The 18,329-nt window shown below is 44.2% G+C and overlaps 1 protein-coding gene across 7 annotated transcripts in view; it reads left to right on the forward strand.

The window, feature by feature from the left end:
* SHOC1 (shortage in chiasmata 1) overlaps nucleotides 1-18,329 on the forward strand; it is a 342,404-nt gene that overhangs the window by 138,446 nt on the left and 185,629 nt on the right. For 3 of the 7 annotated variants that reach the window (XM_068234307.1, XM_068234312.1, XM_068234313.1), the window contains exons 1-2: nucleotides 4,882-4,971; nucleotides 15,516-15,589. The exons of 1 other annotated variant lie outside the window; for it this stretch is intronic. In XM_068234307.1, coding sequence (XP_068090408.1) covers nucleotides 4,962-4,971; nucleotides 15,516-15,589 — 84 coding nt within the window. In that variant the 5' untranslated portion in view covers nucleotides 4,882-4,961. Of the gene's footprint in view, nucleotides 1-4,881; nucleotides 4,972-15,513; nucleotides 15,590-18,329 lie in introns of those variants that run through there. 3 more of the 7 variants (XM_068234309.1, XM_068234308.1, XM_068234311.1) reach the window with 2 other exon arrangements.

Raw genomic sequence — 18,329 nt, forward strand, 5'->3', positions numbered from 1 at the left:
TATTTCACATTCCAAACTAGGACCCCAGGCTTCAGTCACAAAGTCCCCACTTAAAGAGGAACTCCAGTGAAAATAGTGTAATAAAAAAAAGTGCTTCATTTTTACAATAATTATGTATAAATGATTTAGTCAGTGTTTGTCCATTGTAAAATCTTTTAAATCCCTGAATTACATTCTGACATTTATTACATGGTGACATTTTTACTGTTGGCAGGCGATGTAGCTGATGCATGCTTTTTTGGCAGTTGGAAACAGCTGTAAACAGCTATTTCCCACAATGCAACAAGGTTCACAGACAGGAAACTGCCAGGAGTACCACGGTCCTCAGAGTTTCTTGTGGGAGGGGTTTCACCACAATGTCAGTCATACAGTGCCCCCTGATGGTCTGTTTGTGAAAAGGAATAGATTTCCTATGTAAAAGGGGGTATCAGCCACAGATTGGGATAAAGTTCAATTGTTGGTCTGAGTTTCTCTTTAAGGACTGTCTACTCTCCTATAAACTCAGGATTTCTATACATTCATGCTTTTCACTACTACCAGTCTACCATTAGGCTCCGAAACAGTTGTGAGTCCGCTCCAATTTTACCATTGCATTAGTTTCCAGGGGTTGGTGGCTATGGGCAACGCATCTGCTCATCCGAAAAAATGCAGCAAGTTCAGACTATGCATTCCACTTGCTACTATCCATTTTGTTTTGTTTTTATTGAACAAGTGGAAGTGGATCCTATTTTTAACACTAGGATTTGATCCCTGTGCTGAGCAGAGTTTGTGAAAATGTACCCAATGGGGTACGTTTTTGCAACAAGCGAGGACCGAGCCTAATTATTATAAGAAGCCGATAACCCAGATTAATGTACCCATACAGTTATGATATCCTTTGTTTTACAAGACATGCTCGCCTCTGTAACAATTTTCCAAGCGGTTTACACATTGTTGCAGGGGAAAGGCGGGGGGGTGTTACTTGTTTTCACTGACGCGTTTTCACATGCGTATGTCAATAGTGATGAATGCCGACTGGGAAAAAAAGTGTTTATGCATGAAAGAAAACAGCCGCAAACGCACGTGAATTTGCATGCAAGTGCAAATTTGCAAGAATTCTTTATATGGGGATTTGCCTAGGTATAGTGGAAACGAGCCCTAAAAACCTGACAAAAAGTCAGGCCGCTGCGGCAGCCCCAGGACCACCTAACGCCAATTGGCGTCAAGTCCTGGGGCTGGCTACTGCAGGAGATCGCGCGCAGGCTGCACGCGCATCTCCTGCTTGGGGGAGCGGAGCTCCGTCCTACCTTCAGTCTCCGAGCAGCGATCACCGCTCGGGAGACTGTTAGACGGCCAAATCTGCAGCAGCGCTGTACTGGAGGCAGCTATGTGACACAGCTGTCCCCCTGGGGATCAAGGGAGCGATCGGCTCTCATAGGCTGAAGCCTATGACAGCCGATCGCCATGATTGGCCAGCTGGGGGGAGGGAGGGGAAATAAATAAATAGCCAAAGTTAATAAAAATAAAATAAGATAAATATTTGGAAAAAAAATTTAACACAGGGGGACCGATCAGACCCCACCAACAGAGAACTCTGTTGGTGGGGAGAAAAAGGGGGGGGGGGGGGAGATCACTAGTGTGCTGTGCGGCCCTGCAGCTTGGCCTTAAAGCTGCAGTGACCTATTTTGACTGAAATAGCCTGGTCTTTAGGGGGGTATAGCACTGTGGCCTGAAGTGGTTAAGCCATTCTTGCCACATGTAAATGATCAAAGAAGGTTTGGAGAGAAAACACTTCCTTTGATCCCTGCAGGTGCAGGGGTAGTGGCAGGCCGGGAATACCATAGAGTACTGCCAGGCACCCCTAGATCTCCCAACTGACTTGTACTCCCTGGGACCTCTGCAAAGTTTTTGGAAGCATAGCAATCACACCTGTCCCTGTTGGCATGCTTCTTCATTAGTCCATTCTAATCATCTTCATCCCTCCTGGCCGCAGTGACCCTGCATATGTTGCTACATAATGACATGCGTCGGGTCACTGAGAAGAGTTGACCCTTGAGGATGAAGGTGGGAGTGCATGTACTAATGATGTAGCACGACAACAGGGACAGGTGAGCTGCTATGCTGCAGGGGCCCCTAGTGCACAAGTCAAGGGCAGATCTGGGGATCCCAGCATTGCACGGCCTTGAGGAGTGAATTTGCTCCTGGAGGGTGTCAGGGGCACTTTTCTAAAACTAGAAATCTAGCTAGAACTGGCCCTAAGTAGTGGGCCTCATGTGCATGTGATCCCTCCCTAGATGCTGAGACAATTGGCTGAATAAAGCATGACCCCAGAAAGAGCTGTATGCATGAGAGCATGGGCTTAACAATCACCCCTGAAACCCATGCCATCGCAGGGGGGGGGGGGGGCCCAGAGGCTTTGGGGGCCCCTCCTCCTCCCTCTCCCCAACCGCAAGTGCTGCCAATTAGCAAGAAATCCTCCCCGTTCACTTACAAAAATTGTGTGCAGGAGTGTGTGTAATTTTTCCTACTCACAGACACTGCTTCACAGCAGACCACTATCTGTGGCCATTCTCTGGCTCCCAATCACATAACCCGCATGGCGTGTTCGGGGACTAAGCGGGCCCCATGATATTTTGGAAGGGGGTCCCTATTAAGTCTAGTTATGCTAATGCATGGGAGCATGCAGACACACTGTAAAGAATCAGTAAATTAATATTCTTGCAGAATGGGGAATAAACAGTAAGAACGTTCATTGTGCAGCAGGATGGGGTTATGCTAGACTTTGATAAATTGTAGAACCTTACTCATATCAACACAAAAATGTCCTATGTACACATTGGGCTTGATTCACTAAACTGTGATATGACAAATAGCACACCTGACCTTATCAAAGATATCACACCTTATCAAAGATAGCACACCTTATCAAAGTAGCATAGCGAGCACTACAAACTTATGCCTGCTAATTGGCAATGACACTCATCCTGCCCTGAGCCCCTGCGGGTTCATAGCGCTCGCTGTGCTACTCTGATAAGGTGTGCTATCTTTGATAAGGTGTGCTATCTTTGTTAAGGTGTGCTATTTGTTATATCACAGTTTAGTGAATCAAGCCCAAAGAGTGGTATTAATACACCACAAACCATACCTGGGAATACATTTTGTACTGTTGTCATTCCACTGCTGTACTGCATTTGCAGCATTCCACAGAAAGCAGAACAAAACATTTAAGCTCAGAAAGTGATACAGTGCGATTGTGGTGCAAATGTAGTTCAAATGCGGCTGATATCCACCCATCTACAGCTGCCCTAAAACTTTCAGGATTCTCCTTGTGGTGCATATGCACCAAAATCATCTAAAAAAAAATCCCTAATGCATGGGTTCCTAACCTTTTTTCGGCCGAGGACTGCTTTCCAGTCCAAACATTTTTCCAAGGATGTGAGGTTGGGGGTCTTGAAGCACCCCCAGAGAGCGGTGTGGGTGCTATGGTGCATGGAAAACCATCAGGCCCCTCAAACCGCACACAAACACATTTTAAGTGGAGCAGGGTCACCCCCCAAAACCACATCCAGCATACTTTTACAGCTCCAGATGCATGTCGGCATCAAGCACTGCATGAAGGATGAAGCAGCACAGCAGATGGCTATAAGGACAGGACGGGGTAACTAGTGATGCACTGCTATACATGAATGAAAACAGAGAGAAAGGCCAGGCCCGCGAACTGGCTCAAAACTGCCCATGGACTGGCACTGAGATGGGCATTCGGGACCCCTGCCCTAAGGTATTCAGAGATGCCGCAGATAGATTACAATTTTTTTAATGCTTTTTTTGGCACAATTATATGTACTGTACTGTTTTGTTTTTGTACAGGAAACTAAAGGCAATTAAGGCCATTGCCACCGCTTCCTTTAGTTTCTGACTTAGTATTTTTATTGGGTATTTGTTGGTAAAGGTTTTCTACATATGCTGGCTCTCATATTAGTCTTTGTGATTGTACAGGTGTTAGTGTATGTGGATAGCATCTCATGGTGTCAAATAGTTTTACTCAAAGCCACAATTGTCTTTTCTGCAGACATGCATTGCACACACATCTCCATACCAACTCTAGTTATGAGAACCATTAAGAATTTTTAAACATTTTTATACATTCACAAGTGCTGCAATGCTCACAAAAGTAAACTAGAAGAACACAACAAACTTTAAAAAACTGCAAACATTTAGCGGTAATGTAGAGATATTTGTAATAGGAAAACATTTAGAGGTAATGTAGAGATATTTGTAATAGGAAAATAATAATTTTATACAGGCCTAAAGAGGGACAACTGAGAAACAGGAGCATAACAAGAAGCGCCCAGGCCCCCATGCAAAACTTTCATGGGGCATCTAAACCCCCCTTCCCCCATATGTGGCCAGGCAGAGTAGGCAGAGGGAGCAGCGTAGTGTAACATTTAACTGCTTGAGCACTGCGCAACGTCTCCTTTTCCTGCCAGCAGCCACTCACTCTATGATGCATACCTGGCTCCCAATCACATGACACATATCGGGAATCAAAGGATGGCAGCATAGACCATGCGGCTGCCAGGGAAAGGAGGACACTCAATGCAGCACTGGAGCAAGTAAACTGCTCTGCTTACTCTACAACATGGGTAGAGGAGCTAACTCCCATGACCTCCCCAAGGGGGGCAAATAAGAACAGAGGAATTTGGACCAAAAATTAAGGATTGTCTAAAGAGTAACAATTGGGCATTTCCACGTTTCCTGACACGTTGAAGCATGCAGTATGAACTGGCTCTTCAAGTGTTACTACAGATATAAACTATTATCTCCTGTCTATAGGCATTGACAATATATCAGTAAACATTTCTAAAGTAGCTCATCTCTTTACTTTGTTTTTTTCTATCTTAGCTGGTAAGTTATGTATACCAAAAGAAAACTGCATTAGATGTGGTTGCACAACTGAAGACAGCATCAATCAGCCTGTTGCCATGGCTGCAAGTAAGCATAATTCTGCATCTATGGTAAATCATAGCCGGCTGCAGGCTGAAATGAAAAAGCTATGTAAAAGCATATTACAAAATGGTCTGTGTATAGATGCAATATATTTTTCTTTGCGGATGTGGAGTTACAATTTCACAAAATGAGCTTGACAGTGAAGGTCATAAGAGAGGAATGCCCCACACATCCAGTATTTGTACAATCAGAACTTTATCTCGTTAACCTTCTGTGATTACTGTGTCTACAAGTACAAAAAAGTACAAGTACATTTCAAGTCCTCAATAACTATGATGTATTAGTTCACAAAATATACCTAGTATGGGGTGGGTGCACATCTGAACCTAATTACTAAATCACAAAAGCAATGGTGTCTATGCACTGGTTATTCAAGTTTTTTTTAACCACTTCAGTCTTCAGTGTTTTTTCATCTTATGCATCATTTCAGTGCTCCTCCCATTCATTCACCAATAACTTTAACACTACTTATCACAAGGAAATGATCTGCAGCACATGCACAGTGGCGGTCCATCAGTGATTACCACAAGCCTCAACTGCAGCACATGCACAGCAGCAGTACATCAGTGATCATCACAAGCCACAACTGCAGCACATGCGCAGTGGCAGTCCATCAGTGATTACTACAAGACGCCAGTCAATTAGATGGATATCAAGAGGCCTGAGTAAAGGCAGCCATACACTGGTTGATTGCCACCAGATTGAGCAACAGATAGATCCCTCTCTGATCGCATCTAATCAGAGAGGGATCTAATGGCTGCCCATACACTGCACATAGATTTTGAATCAATTTCAGCATGAAACTGATTCACAATCTGTGGAGCTGCCGCCTGCCTTGTCACTCCTGCTCCCCCCAGCAGCAATGCAATACCTGTTCCACCGGCGCAAATCCCCACATCTGTGCTGTTCCTTTCTCCAGCTGGCCTTCTTGTGCGCAGCCTTGGTGTTCTAATCAATGGGGAATTGAGTTTCAGAAACCAAATTTCATCTGTAGTTAAATCTTCCTTCTTTCATCTGAAGAACATTGCAAAGATTAAACATCTGATTCCCCCAGAGGATCTTCCAACCCTAGTCCACGCCTTCATCACATCACGGCTGGACGACTGCAATGCCCTTTATGCTGGCCTCCCCAAAAAGGACCTGCGTCGCCTGCAATTAGTGCAGAATGCTGCTGCCAGATTGCTAACAAACCAGCCTCGCCACTGTCACATTACACCGATCCTTTGCTCACTGCACTGGCTACCAGTAGAATGGAGAATACTCTTCAAGATTGGACTGCTGACATTCAAATCCCTGCACAATCTGGGCCCTGGATACATGAAGGACTTGCTGAAGCTGCACCACACCTCTCACAACCTCAGATCAGCAAGTTCTATAAACTTGGTCACTCCCAGAGTGCACCTCAAAAAATCTGGAGACAGAGCCTTCTGTCATGCTGCCCCTACTCTTTGGAACTCCCTACCACACCCAGTAAAGACAGCACCATCCCTGGAGCTATTCAAATCCAGACTGAAAAGCCACCTGTTTAGCCTGGCATTTCCAGACTTATAAAATTCTTCCTCTGTACCACGATGGTCGGAGCCATGCTTATGCGCTTTGAGTCCCACGGGAGAAAAGCGCTTTACAAATCTTATTTGTTGTTGTTGTTGTTCTTCATCTTCTCTTCACTTTCTGTCCCATTCTGTCAGAACGGAAAGTTCAAACAGTAGAGGTTGCTCTACTATTTGAACTTCCCCTTCTCTCAGCACGGGACAGGAAGTGCAGAGAAGATGATGAAGGCCAGCCGGAGAAAGGAACAGCACGGACCGGGGACTCGCGTCAGTGGGACAGGTGAGATTATTGCTGTGTTGGTCGTCGCCGAATCAAACGCTGCTTGTGATGCGCTCCCAACCTGCCGGCGATCGAGCAAAATTTTCTGCCAGATTGATGGAATCGATCGATTTTGGATGGAAATTGGTCAATCGGTCCATGTTTGTGTTATCAATTTCACAGCAGATTCGATCACAGTGATCGAATCTGCTGTCTATCTGCGGGAAATTGAGGTAGTGTATGGGCACCTTAAGCTAAATAGAACAGTGCTTGCTCAAATAGAGCCACAATAGAATGCCTAGGATACCTACAATATCATGCTAAGTTCCTGGAAAAACTGTAATTAGCAGTATCAGATAATGCTTCAAAAGGTATGGCTCCCCACCTTGCAACATCATAATCCTCTACACTGCTGTGCAAAACATCAGGACAGCATATTGCACTAATCTCATCCAATTCAAAAAGACGGAGTATGATGCTTATGTCACTCAGGCGGCAGTGTGGTATTTACCAAGAAGTCATTTGTGATCTACCTGTAGATAGTGATGGCCCAAACATCAAATTTTCGGTTTGCGAACTTTGAACGCGAATTTCCGCAAAAGTTTGCGAACAGGCAAATCTGGTGAACCACCATAGACTTCAATGGGCAGACGAATTTTAAAACTTATAGAAATTGTTTCTGGCTACCATAGTGAAGGAAAGATGTTTCAAGGGGCCTAACACTGCATCATGGCATGCCGGAGGGGGATCCATGGCAAAAGTCCTACCAATAATTAAGTAGTTGACGCAGAGTCGTGTTTTAATCTCTAAAGGGCAGAAATCACAGTACATTCCTAAATTTGTGGAACTAAGTGCTTTAAAATGTCCGTCGTGCGTGCGAGGCGTTAAGGTAGTGTAAGGGTTTAAGGACCGGTTCACACTGACAGACGAAAAGCCGCGTTAAACGCACCACAGACAGCCGCAAAGAGATTTAGTGATAATGTCAGGTGAGTAAATCATTGTTTTTGCTAGTTAACACCTCCAGGACATAAATGTTAGTTCTCTCAGCGGCAATCTTTGTATAGTGGTGTGCAGTGGCCGCCATCCTTGTGCGCACGTTAGTGGGAGTGCAGGCGATCGTGGCAGTAGTGGATGCTAAATGCCAGTAGTGGTGGTGGCGGATTATTGGGTTATGGTCAGTGCACTACTAGGACCAGCAGACCTGTCTACAACAGCTAACCTGTGCACTGGACACAAAGCAGCAATACAATAGCAAGAAAAACATTGTACCAGCCCTAAGAAGGGCTTAGCTGTTCAGGACAATGTGGTAGCAGCTAGAATCTGCGCTGAGGACACAGAACACAGGCCCACCTAACGCTCTCCCTGTCAGCAGCACATTCTCCCTGATCTGTCTATCACAGAAGCCAAACACAGACTGCAAAATGGCTGCTGTGCTGGTGATTGGTTGCCATGTGTCTGCTGACTCTAGTGTGAGGGGTCAAAGTTTGGCTCTATTATAATGTATAGGGGGTGGGTGGAACACGCCATGTGTTCGCCTGAGGGAGCGAACTCGAACACGCCGGGCGAACAGTTTGGGCAATCTTTACCTGTAGATCACGATTTACCCAACGGCACCCCTGCTTTAAAGCTAAATGGACACACTAACCGCATGCATCGCCTATCGACAACATCTGGTGATGAATGTGGGGCCCCCATCTAGCAAAAAGTCTCAATCTCCAATTACAACCCTAAACTTACTGCAAGTATATGCTGATAGATAATGGTCCATCCATAAACACAATACAGGCTCCATGGGTTATGTGGTGTTCACTAGCAAGTTCATATGTATCATTGCTCAATGAAATCCACAATCAAGTCCAAAGCTCCAAAGTACTGTCTTATCTCCAAACAAAACTGATTCCTGAGAATTCCTGAGGCAAGCCCAAATTAATGGTATATTGCAGTACATCACTCTTACCAGTTCTACAAGCGGCAGCTCAGAAAGAACAAACCAAATTAATGTTAATAAAATAATATTTCCATGGCAATTAGCAGCCAGGTATTGATTTCCAAAAATGACTGTAAACACAGGTTGCACTAATTTTTTTTAGGCGAGAATATATACTGTGCATTTCAGTACAGGAAGCCCAGGTATTTCCTTTACAAGCATGAGTAATTAGCTGCACAAAGGAGTTTTTGTTATTTTCTTCACCTAATAAAGTCAGAACCTTCAGCATAGACAATCCCAATCTGACAGATCATTTTAACATCATGGTGATTGAGTGTTTCTGTACTCGGAATAAAGGCACACAGCTTGAAACAACATGTAACTTTAATCCCAACACTGCTCAGAGCTAAACTTAAAGTACCCCTGGCCTGGTTCCCCAATCCTCTCTACACTAGTAACACTATTAAACTTCCCGCTCATAATTGTTGCCAAACGGGCCACAGGGGGCGTTGGGGGGGGGGGGGGGGGTGATGGTGCTGCGTACTGTGACTTTGTCACAGCAGCAGTAATAAAACTATTTTAAAACTATTTATGACTAGGTCAGAGGTACTTTAAAGCAATTTCCTATTTCCCAATAAACTGGAATTTAATTTTATGTAGTACTTAAAGAGAACCCGAGGTGTGTTTAAAGAATGTTATCTGCATACAGAGGCTGGATCTGCCTATACAGCCCAGCCTCTGTTGCTATCCCAAACCCCACTAAGATCCCCCTGCACTCTGCAATCCCTCATAAATTACAGCTGTGCTGTGAGGCTGTGTTTACATCTGTATTGTCAGTCTCAGCTGCTCCCCCGCCTCCTGCATAGCTCCGGTCCCTGCTCCCGTCCCTTCCCTCCAATCAGCAGGGAGGGAAGGGATGCAGGCGGGGACTGGAGTTCTGCAGGAGGCGGGGAGAGCAGTAGACTGACACTATAGAGATAAACACAGCCAGCTCTGACAAGCTGTTTGTCAGCAGCGTGGCTGTGATTTATGAGGGATTGCAGAGTGCAGGGGGACCTTAGGGGGGTTTGGGATAGCAACAGAGGCTGGGCTGTATAGGCAGATCCAACCTCTGTATGCAGATAATATTCTTCAAACCCACCTCGGGTTCTCTTTAAATCATACCAGGGATTGTCTGGTAAACAAGAAAGTAGATACTTTATTGATAATGAGGCATTCCTCCTCCTCCTCCTTCCTTCCTTCCAAGTTCTGAACCGGGCGGCCATGGCCCGTGGGGGGGGGGGGGGGGGGGGGGGCTTATGGGGGGCTAAGAGGTTGACAGCTGGGGCTTAAGCCTGGGTAAGCCCCAGCGTGGCGCCGCCACTGGGTCTGTTTATTAACAGGTGCTAGGTTTTCATGAAATGTCACGCCCCCACCACCACCCTTGCGCAGTACAGCAGTTTTATTAGGTAAGATAAGAATTGCGTGCCTTTGGGCTCATTTTCACAGGCAGTTGAATTGTATGCTCAGCAAGCAGTTACCAGGCAGCAGCAAGCAGTTGCAGCTGTCTATTCCAGGCAATAAATGTATAAGCTGAGTTATATAGCTAAAAATCACTGTCCTACACAAAGTAGTCAGAGCATCTATCATTTCTTTATAGCTGAGGATAGAAAATGAATGAATTCTTACACCCTTTCTTTCAAAACTTATAAGACCAAATTCCCCCTGAGAATAGGTTTGCTGTTTACTGCACTTTCTGTGAATGTACCAACATCATCACATTGATTAGTCACTCCCTCTCTGCTGTGCATTCTGGGGTTCCAAGTTCTGTTCCGCTACTCAACACTAATCTGAGAGGTGGGACAGAACTACATTTCCCAGAATTCATCAGTGAAGATCCCTTACCTCACACTTCTGCATTGTTTTTCAGTCTCAGTTCTGGATTTTTGTATTGCTTGTGGCTCTGTGAAGGTATTATGTTTTCCTTCTCTTATATCAGCTCAAGCCACCAATACTACTGTGTTAATGTAGTATGTGACTAGAGATCCCTGTATTGAAAGATTGTAGTGCTGTCTGCCTTTGCTGAAGAGAAAAAATGCATGTCTGGAAAACTTTAGAGGCATTTTATATACTAGATAAGGTGACTGCAGGCAGGAATCTGAAAAATTATTTCCTAATTTACTCAAATATAAGGTATTTTGTACCCTTGTAACCGAAGCTTGTGCAGACCACATATGAATGCAAATGGTTTTAGAACGATTGCATACAATCTGATTACTAAGAGCCTGAGCCCACTGACGCAGTTGTGTCCGCTTTTCAGTTACATATCAATGTTAGGCCCAGTGCACACCTAAACCTCTAGCAGATCTGCAAAATGCTAGAGGTTTTTGAAGCAGATTTCAGAGCGATTTCTAGGCATGTTTAGAGACGTTTTCTAAACATGCCTAGCTTTTTTTGAGCGTTTTTGTGTATCAGATTTCAAATATTGTGACAGTAAAAGCTGATACTGAACAGCTTCTGTAACAAAAACGCCTGGAAAATCGCTCTGATCTAGCGTTTTTCAGAGCGGTTTTCCACTTTCCTATACTTTAACGTTGATGCAGAAACGCCTCAGAAATCTAAAAAAAATGCTGCAGCCCCCAAGTTTGCGTTTGTGGAAAAAACGAACCGCTCTGGTGTGCACCATCCCATTCACTTTCATTAGCCAAGAGGTTTTCAGCCTGCAAGCGCTTTAAAAAACGCTCCAGAACCGCTCCGGTGTGCACCAGCCCTTAGAGATGCTGAAAAGCGGACAGAAGTGGATATAACAGCATCAGTGGGCTCAGGTCCTGAGTAGCGTACGTTAAAAAAGGGCGCAGGGTTTTAAACAATAAGCATGAATAACGGTTAAAAAAAAATGTGCTATATTTCGTTTAAAAATAATGTTTTATAAAGTTATAAATCATTAAATAATGTGTATGAAATCGGCAATTGTAAAAACGTTAACCTTCCCTGTTTAAAAAGTGAAATGTATAATAATGTTTTATAAAAGATTAATAAGAATTTTACTAAAACTATACTTAACCCTACTCTCACACAGAACCCTCCCTGTACCTATCCCTAACCCCTAGACCCCCCTGGTGGTGCCTAAACCTAAGACCCCCTTGGTGGTGCCTAAACCTAAGACCCCCCTGGTGGTGCCTAACCCTAAGCATCAATAACGTTTTAAAAAAATATTGTGCTGTTTTTCGTTTAAAAATAATGTTTTTAAAAATATTGTACTGTTTTTCGTTTAAAAATAATGTTTAAACAATTATAAATCATTAAATAATGTGTAATCATGAGAAGCAGTTATAAAACATTAAAAGTCTCCGGGCGCCGCTTGTAAAACGTTATTTTTCTCCGGCGCCCTTTTTTCCTGTTGGGCGCCCATTAAACGATATTGATTATGGGAGTGAATGGCGGCGCCCTTTTTGTCCACCTGCCTCATGCGCCCAAATTTCCTGCCTCCTCCTGAGGGTGGACATACAATATGTTGACATTATCTGCAAGTAGTTTGTATGTTTTCTCTGTTTGTGTAGGTTTTATCCAGGCATTCTGGTTTCTTTCCACATACCAAAAACAAACTGGTGCCTCCCTAAATTGACCTTAGATTGTGACTGGAATATTACATTATGACAATGATTACATTGTGAGCCCCTTTGGGGGAAATTTTAAGTGGAAAGTAATGTGCCTGGTTACTTACCTGGTTCCTGCCTCTCTCATCTGCTGTCCCCCTTCGAAGGCTGCACGCGTGGTCCCTTGCCGCCCACCTCCTCAAGCAAGCACCCATGGCCAGGATCGTTTTGCGCTTGTGCAGTAAGTAAAAAACTGCTACTATGTATGCACAGAACGCTCCTGACTACAGGAGCATGATCTAGCAGGCCTGCAGCCAGCGCCTGCCCAGCTTATGGAGGCTACTCCAGGGGAATGGAGCTGCACGGAATGACGGAGAGGGACCAGGAGGACTTCAGGGGGCTGAAAGATGCACCAGTTTAGTAACTGGCCACATTACTTTCCACATACTATATAAGGCCTGAACACACTATCATGTTGTTTAGCTATGCAAGTGCTTAATTAAGGACTGCATGGCACCTGCATTTACAGCAGTTTCTAGCTTCTAAAGCTCCCAGGGTGAGGATATATAAGTTTCCCCCCTTTCCCCTGGAAGACTCAGGCATGCTATTGCAATACGGTAGCACCCAATATGATATTGGGTAGCTTCCAATATAGCTAGCCAGAGGTGGCCCTCAGTATTAGTTTGCCAAAGGTAGCCATCCCCCACTCTGTAGAAGTAGCCAGAGGAGCCCTCAGTTTTAATTTGCCAGATGAAGCCCCCTCCAGTATAGGTTGCCACAGGAGCCCTCAGTATAAGCCCCCCCCCCAGTATAGATATCCAGAAAGCCCCCAGACCCCGTGTAGGCTGTCAGGGAGCACACCATGTGGGCAGCTAGAGAGCCTCCAGTTTAGCCAAAGAGTGGTGGTGGTGGGGATGCAGAGAGTGAGCAGCGGGAGCAGAAAACTAATCTAGCTGGTATTCACAAGTGCTGCATTTCTTTCCTTCTCTAAGCCTAGTCATTCTGTTGCACTGACAACAGTGTCCCCTATGATGATGTCACAGGGGGCGCTGTTGCCAGTGAGACAAGATGCCTTGGCTAGGAGCAGGACGGAGATGTGGTGCCTGTGGATCCCGACTAGGTGAGTTATTATCTGCTTCTACTGCGCATCCTCTGCATCCGGCACCCCACACAGACAATGATGTTGCACCCTGGGTGATGCCCCGCCCATCCCTAGAAACGGGCACGCCTGCGTCACAGCACTGTGTTGCGCACAGAAATGTATGTAGTAGTGCAATGACGGAACATAGTGCTCCACAGTGCTTTTGTATCGATTTTTGCAGGTTTCTTTTTTCTGGAACAATCAGTATTGATTGTAAAGCATTTTTGAATTTGCCACTATCGATTCATATTGCAATTTGGGATTTCTATTTCTGCAAGGCTTTATGAGTACAGCAAGTGGTTTGGGGTAGTAAAAAGCGCTGCAAAATCGCTTTGCACAGCAATTAAAAGACAATTTTGCATCAATTCTATATCTTTTATTGAAGCACAAACGCTCCAAAAATGCTGCAAGCATTGCAATTGCAATTTTGGGAAACTACTGTAGGACCAACTCCATTAACTTTTATTAACCTAGCGATTCTAAAACACTGCTAGCGGGCCCCAGGCCGAAGATTTTCTCAGTGACACCAGGAGACCAGGGAGTCAAAGAAATGCACAGATCTCATCAGCACACTTCAAATTAAAGCACACCATTTATTGTGCCCGTTTCCACAATCTTCCAACAATTGTTTAGGGGGGCCACACAGGGTCCCCCTTTATCAAGGCATAACCACATGCCTTGATAAAGAGGGACCCTGTGTGGCCCCCAAAACAATTGTTGGAAGATTGTGGAAACTGGCACAATAAACGGTGTGCTTTAATTTGAGGTGTGCTGGTGAGATCTGTGCATTTACTTGAGAGTGTGGTACTGCCTATACCACTTCACCAAGCACCCCAAAACTTGATGCCAGAAGGTGTGCCTGCTTCATCTGGAAAATACAGGGAGTCAAAGAGGACAGAAGAGATAGACCATGACCTGAAGTCAGTATTTCAGAGTGAAGTAGGCACACCATTAGTCGCTGTGGGTGCTTGATACAGTGGTATAGGCAGTACCACGCATTAGAACAGGTCGCAGATGATATCAGCACACCAAAGGTTACATCACACACTTTATTGTGTCAGTTTCCACAATGTATTCCAACAATTGTTGGCCCTCAATTGTTTTGGGGGCAACACAGGGTCCCACGTACCTTGATAAAGGGGGAACCTGTGTGTCCCCCGAAACAATTGTTGGAATACATTGTGGAAACTGGCACAGTAAAGTGTGTGCTGTAACCTGTGATGTGCTGATATCATCTGCGACCATGACTTGGAGTCAGGCTCCCTGGAGAGGTGAGTTTCAAACTTTTTCCCCATTGTACCTTTTTGTGGTTTGGCCAGAGTTAAAGGGAACCTGAAGTGAGAGGGATGTGGAGGCAGACATATTTATTTACTTTTAAACAATACCAATATGGAGGCGCTACGCTTGCTACAAGCCAGTACTAAGCTGCTCCTGCTTTTATTCTCTGAAGAAGTGGGCTGCGACCCACGAAGTGCGTTGCAACCTTTGGAGTATTTATTAAATATTTGTTTTAGTGATATTATCTTACTGACTCTTCAATGGGGAGGTAAGTGTTACTTCCCCTTGTTTTTTATATTTTTAAATATACAATTATGTTTTACCCTTTTGGTGCCTCTGTTTCTGCGGTTTACATAATACCAGTTGCCTGGCTATCTTGCTGATCCTCTGCCTCTAATACTTTTCGCCACAGACCTGGAACAAGCCTGGATTAGGTGTTTCTGACAAACATGTCAAGATTTTCCGCATGTTTGTTTCAGGTGTGTGATTCAGACACTACTGAAGCCAAAAATCAGCTGGACTGACAGGCAACCAGTATAGTTTATAAGGAAATAAATATGGCAGCCTCCAAATACTTCTCGCTTCAGGTTCCCTTTGAAAAATTGGTTTGGCAAGTCACCTGATGGAAAATCTAGAGGTGTTCCTATTACTGATGAAGAGCACCATTTCTTGGGATAAAAAAATATTGTTAACATATACTGTATAGTGGTTCGGAAGCAATTGAAGCATTCAGATTTTTAATGTGATAGGTCATCTTTAATTGCAAGCTAATATATGTGCCGTATATATTTTTTTCTAGGCAACATTGTTTTGAAAATGAACAAGGCAATTTTCCCTGCGTATACATTTCTTTCTTTGGACTATGCTTATGAGGTATAGTATATTCTATTTGTTAATTCTAATACTGGAAGTGTGGTTTCTAAAATACAGCCTAGTTAAAACGGGATTGTCAGCCACAAAATCAAATTCCATTTAAACACTGCAATGTGTTTGTAATGCTGCCAGGAATCTCACCCTGCAGTGCAAGCTCTCCAATCTATTCAGAACTGCCTCTGCTGTAGTTATCTTTTCTCAGTCACCCAGCCTCTATTCAATGCCATCGCTGAGGAGAAAGCTTGTCATCTCCCCTTTCACAATCCTGCTTCTCATTAATTGGTCTGAGCACACTTCAGCGTGACAGGCTGAGGCTGCAACATGATCCTGTGCTGACATATGTTTACAAGCAAGCCAGAAATGACACAGCAGATTGGAGGAGAAAAGAAAAAAAAACTTAAGGGAGGAAATGACATCATGATTTAGCTTCACACTATGGGACAAAGACATGGCCCCTGCCAGGAACAGAGTTCTCTTCATTTACTATATAAAATTAACTGAAATCTCGGAAATATTTCGCTTATATCAGATATTGCACTATTTACGCACTTTTCCTAGTAATGCGTATGATCACCCAGCCACTCATTTTGAGGTAACTTGCTCCAATGATCCATTCGAGAAAGGTCTAATATCCTTACTTTATGCACTTCAAAATCAGCCCCCAGAAGAAGATAAGCCCTCTTTTGTTACTAAATGGGAACAGGACCTAGACATTACTTTAACCATGGAGGACTGGTTAGAGTCCTTTGTAACTTTGGCTAAGGGTAGTCTCTACAGCACCCATATAGAGGTCTCGCTTAGAGTCCTCCATAGAACCTACTATACCCCTGCTAGACTACATCAAATAGACCCTACCCTTCCTAAGTTGTGTTTCCGAGGCTGTGAAACAGATGGCACTATACATCATATTTTTTGGTCATGCCCTAAAGCCTCCAGACTATGGTCCAAAATTAACACCCTACTCACCAGAGTATTTAAAAAACATATTGCGAAAGATGCCCGAACCCTTTTATTAGGTTACAAACCCGAATCTGCTAAACATGCCGAACATAGGCTTACGCAGCATATTGCTAATGCAACCAAGGTGCATATTGCAGCATCCTGGCGCACTAGAGTGCTTTCCTTTCAAAGAGTCCTTGAAAACATTGACTCAGCAATGATATCTGAGCGTATTAATGCAAGAATTGCTGATAAAACGGAGATATTTGAAAAAACTTGGGAGCCATGGATATCGTTCAGGAGCCCCCGTGATGCTGCACTCTGATCTTGAAGTTCCCTATCTGCATACCGAAAATTCATCCCCCTTTATTCTAAGTACGTCCTTGTGTCATTTCCTGGGTGTCTTGGCCTCCTACAACATTAACCTTAACAATAACGTGGACCTTAACACTGATAAATGGAGTTGGATGCGTGGTACCAGCATCTCTTTTCTTTATATACTTAGTGTCTGTGACATGTATTTGCATTTTCTAGTCTATGAGCAAATTTAATGAAGTTGTTCACTTTAGTCCTTCAAATGATTGCACTTGATACTGTTATACTACTTGATCCCGGGGACCCCTTTAGGTCCTCTGGGAATTTTAGGTTCACTACTGTTATATCAACATACTGTACCTATAATATGTTGTACTCTTTTCATTTAAACTTTAAATAAAGAGATTTTTGAAACCTAAAATTAACTGAAATCAAAATGTGGACAGTACAGTACATCTGTTTTGTAAGTAGATAACTATATGTGTTTTTCCCCTAGCATAGTAGGGCTGATCCTCCAGCTTTAAAGGGCAATTGTAGTGAGAGGTATATGGAGGCTGCCCTATTTATTTCTTTTTAGGCAATACCAGTTGCTTGGCTGTCCTGGTGATCCTCTGCCTCTAATACATTTAAGGTGCGTACACATGCACTACGGCCGCCAACGACGGCTCCGTCAGACCCTCCCGCTGGACGGATTTTCCGGTGACAGTAGCGCGTGTGTACGCACTGTCGGCGGACTGATAAGGCTGTTTCTGAACGGTTCGCCCGGGCGGATCGTTCAGAAACAGCCTTATCAGTCCGCCAACAGTGCATACACACGCGCTACTGTCGCCTGAAAGTCCGCCCAGCGGGAGGGTCTGACGGGCCCATCCTTGGCGGCTGTAGTGCGTGTGTATGCACCTTTATCCATAGACCCTGAAAAAGCATTCAGCAGATCAGGTGTTTCTGACATTATTGTCAGATCAGACAAGATTAGCTGCATGCTTGTTTCTGGTGTGATTCAGACACTTTAGCAGCCAAATAGATCAGCAGGGCAGCCAGGCAACTGGTATTGTTTAAAAGGAAATAAATATGGCAACCTTCACATACCTTTCGCTACAGATGTCCTTTAGATTAGCTACACCCCAAAACATTTAAGGACAGACTATTATTCATAAAGTTACTACAATGCTTAAAGGGACTCCGAGCAGTGCAGAAACTATGGAAAGATGCATATCATTTTAAAGCTCTCTCTCTCCTCTTTCCAATGATATATAAACCGCCGCCCTACGCCTTTTAGTTTTCGGTATTTTCGCGATCGAAATTGCCGTGCCCGCGATTTCGATCGCGAAAATAGAGAAAACTAAAAGGTGTAGGGCAACGATTTAGGGGTCGTCAGAAAGAGGAGAAAGAGAGCTTTAAAATGATATCCATCTTTCCATAGTTACATTGTATTACACAAGGCGACTTTTTCTGCTGAATGGAGCTGCTGACTTTGAGAAAAAGTCGC

This window comes from Hyperolius riggenbachi, chromosome 1 (assembly GCF_040937935.1).
Source record: "Hyperolius riggenbachi isolate aHypRig1 chromosome 1, aHypRig1.pri, whole genome shotgun sequence".
Lineage (NCBI taxonomy): Eukaryota > Metazoa > Chordata > Amphibia > Anura > Hyperoliidae > Hyperolius > Hyperolius riggenbachi.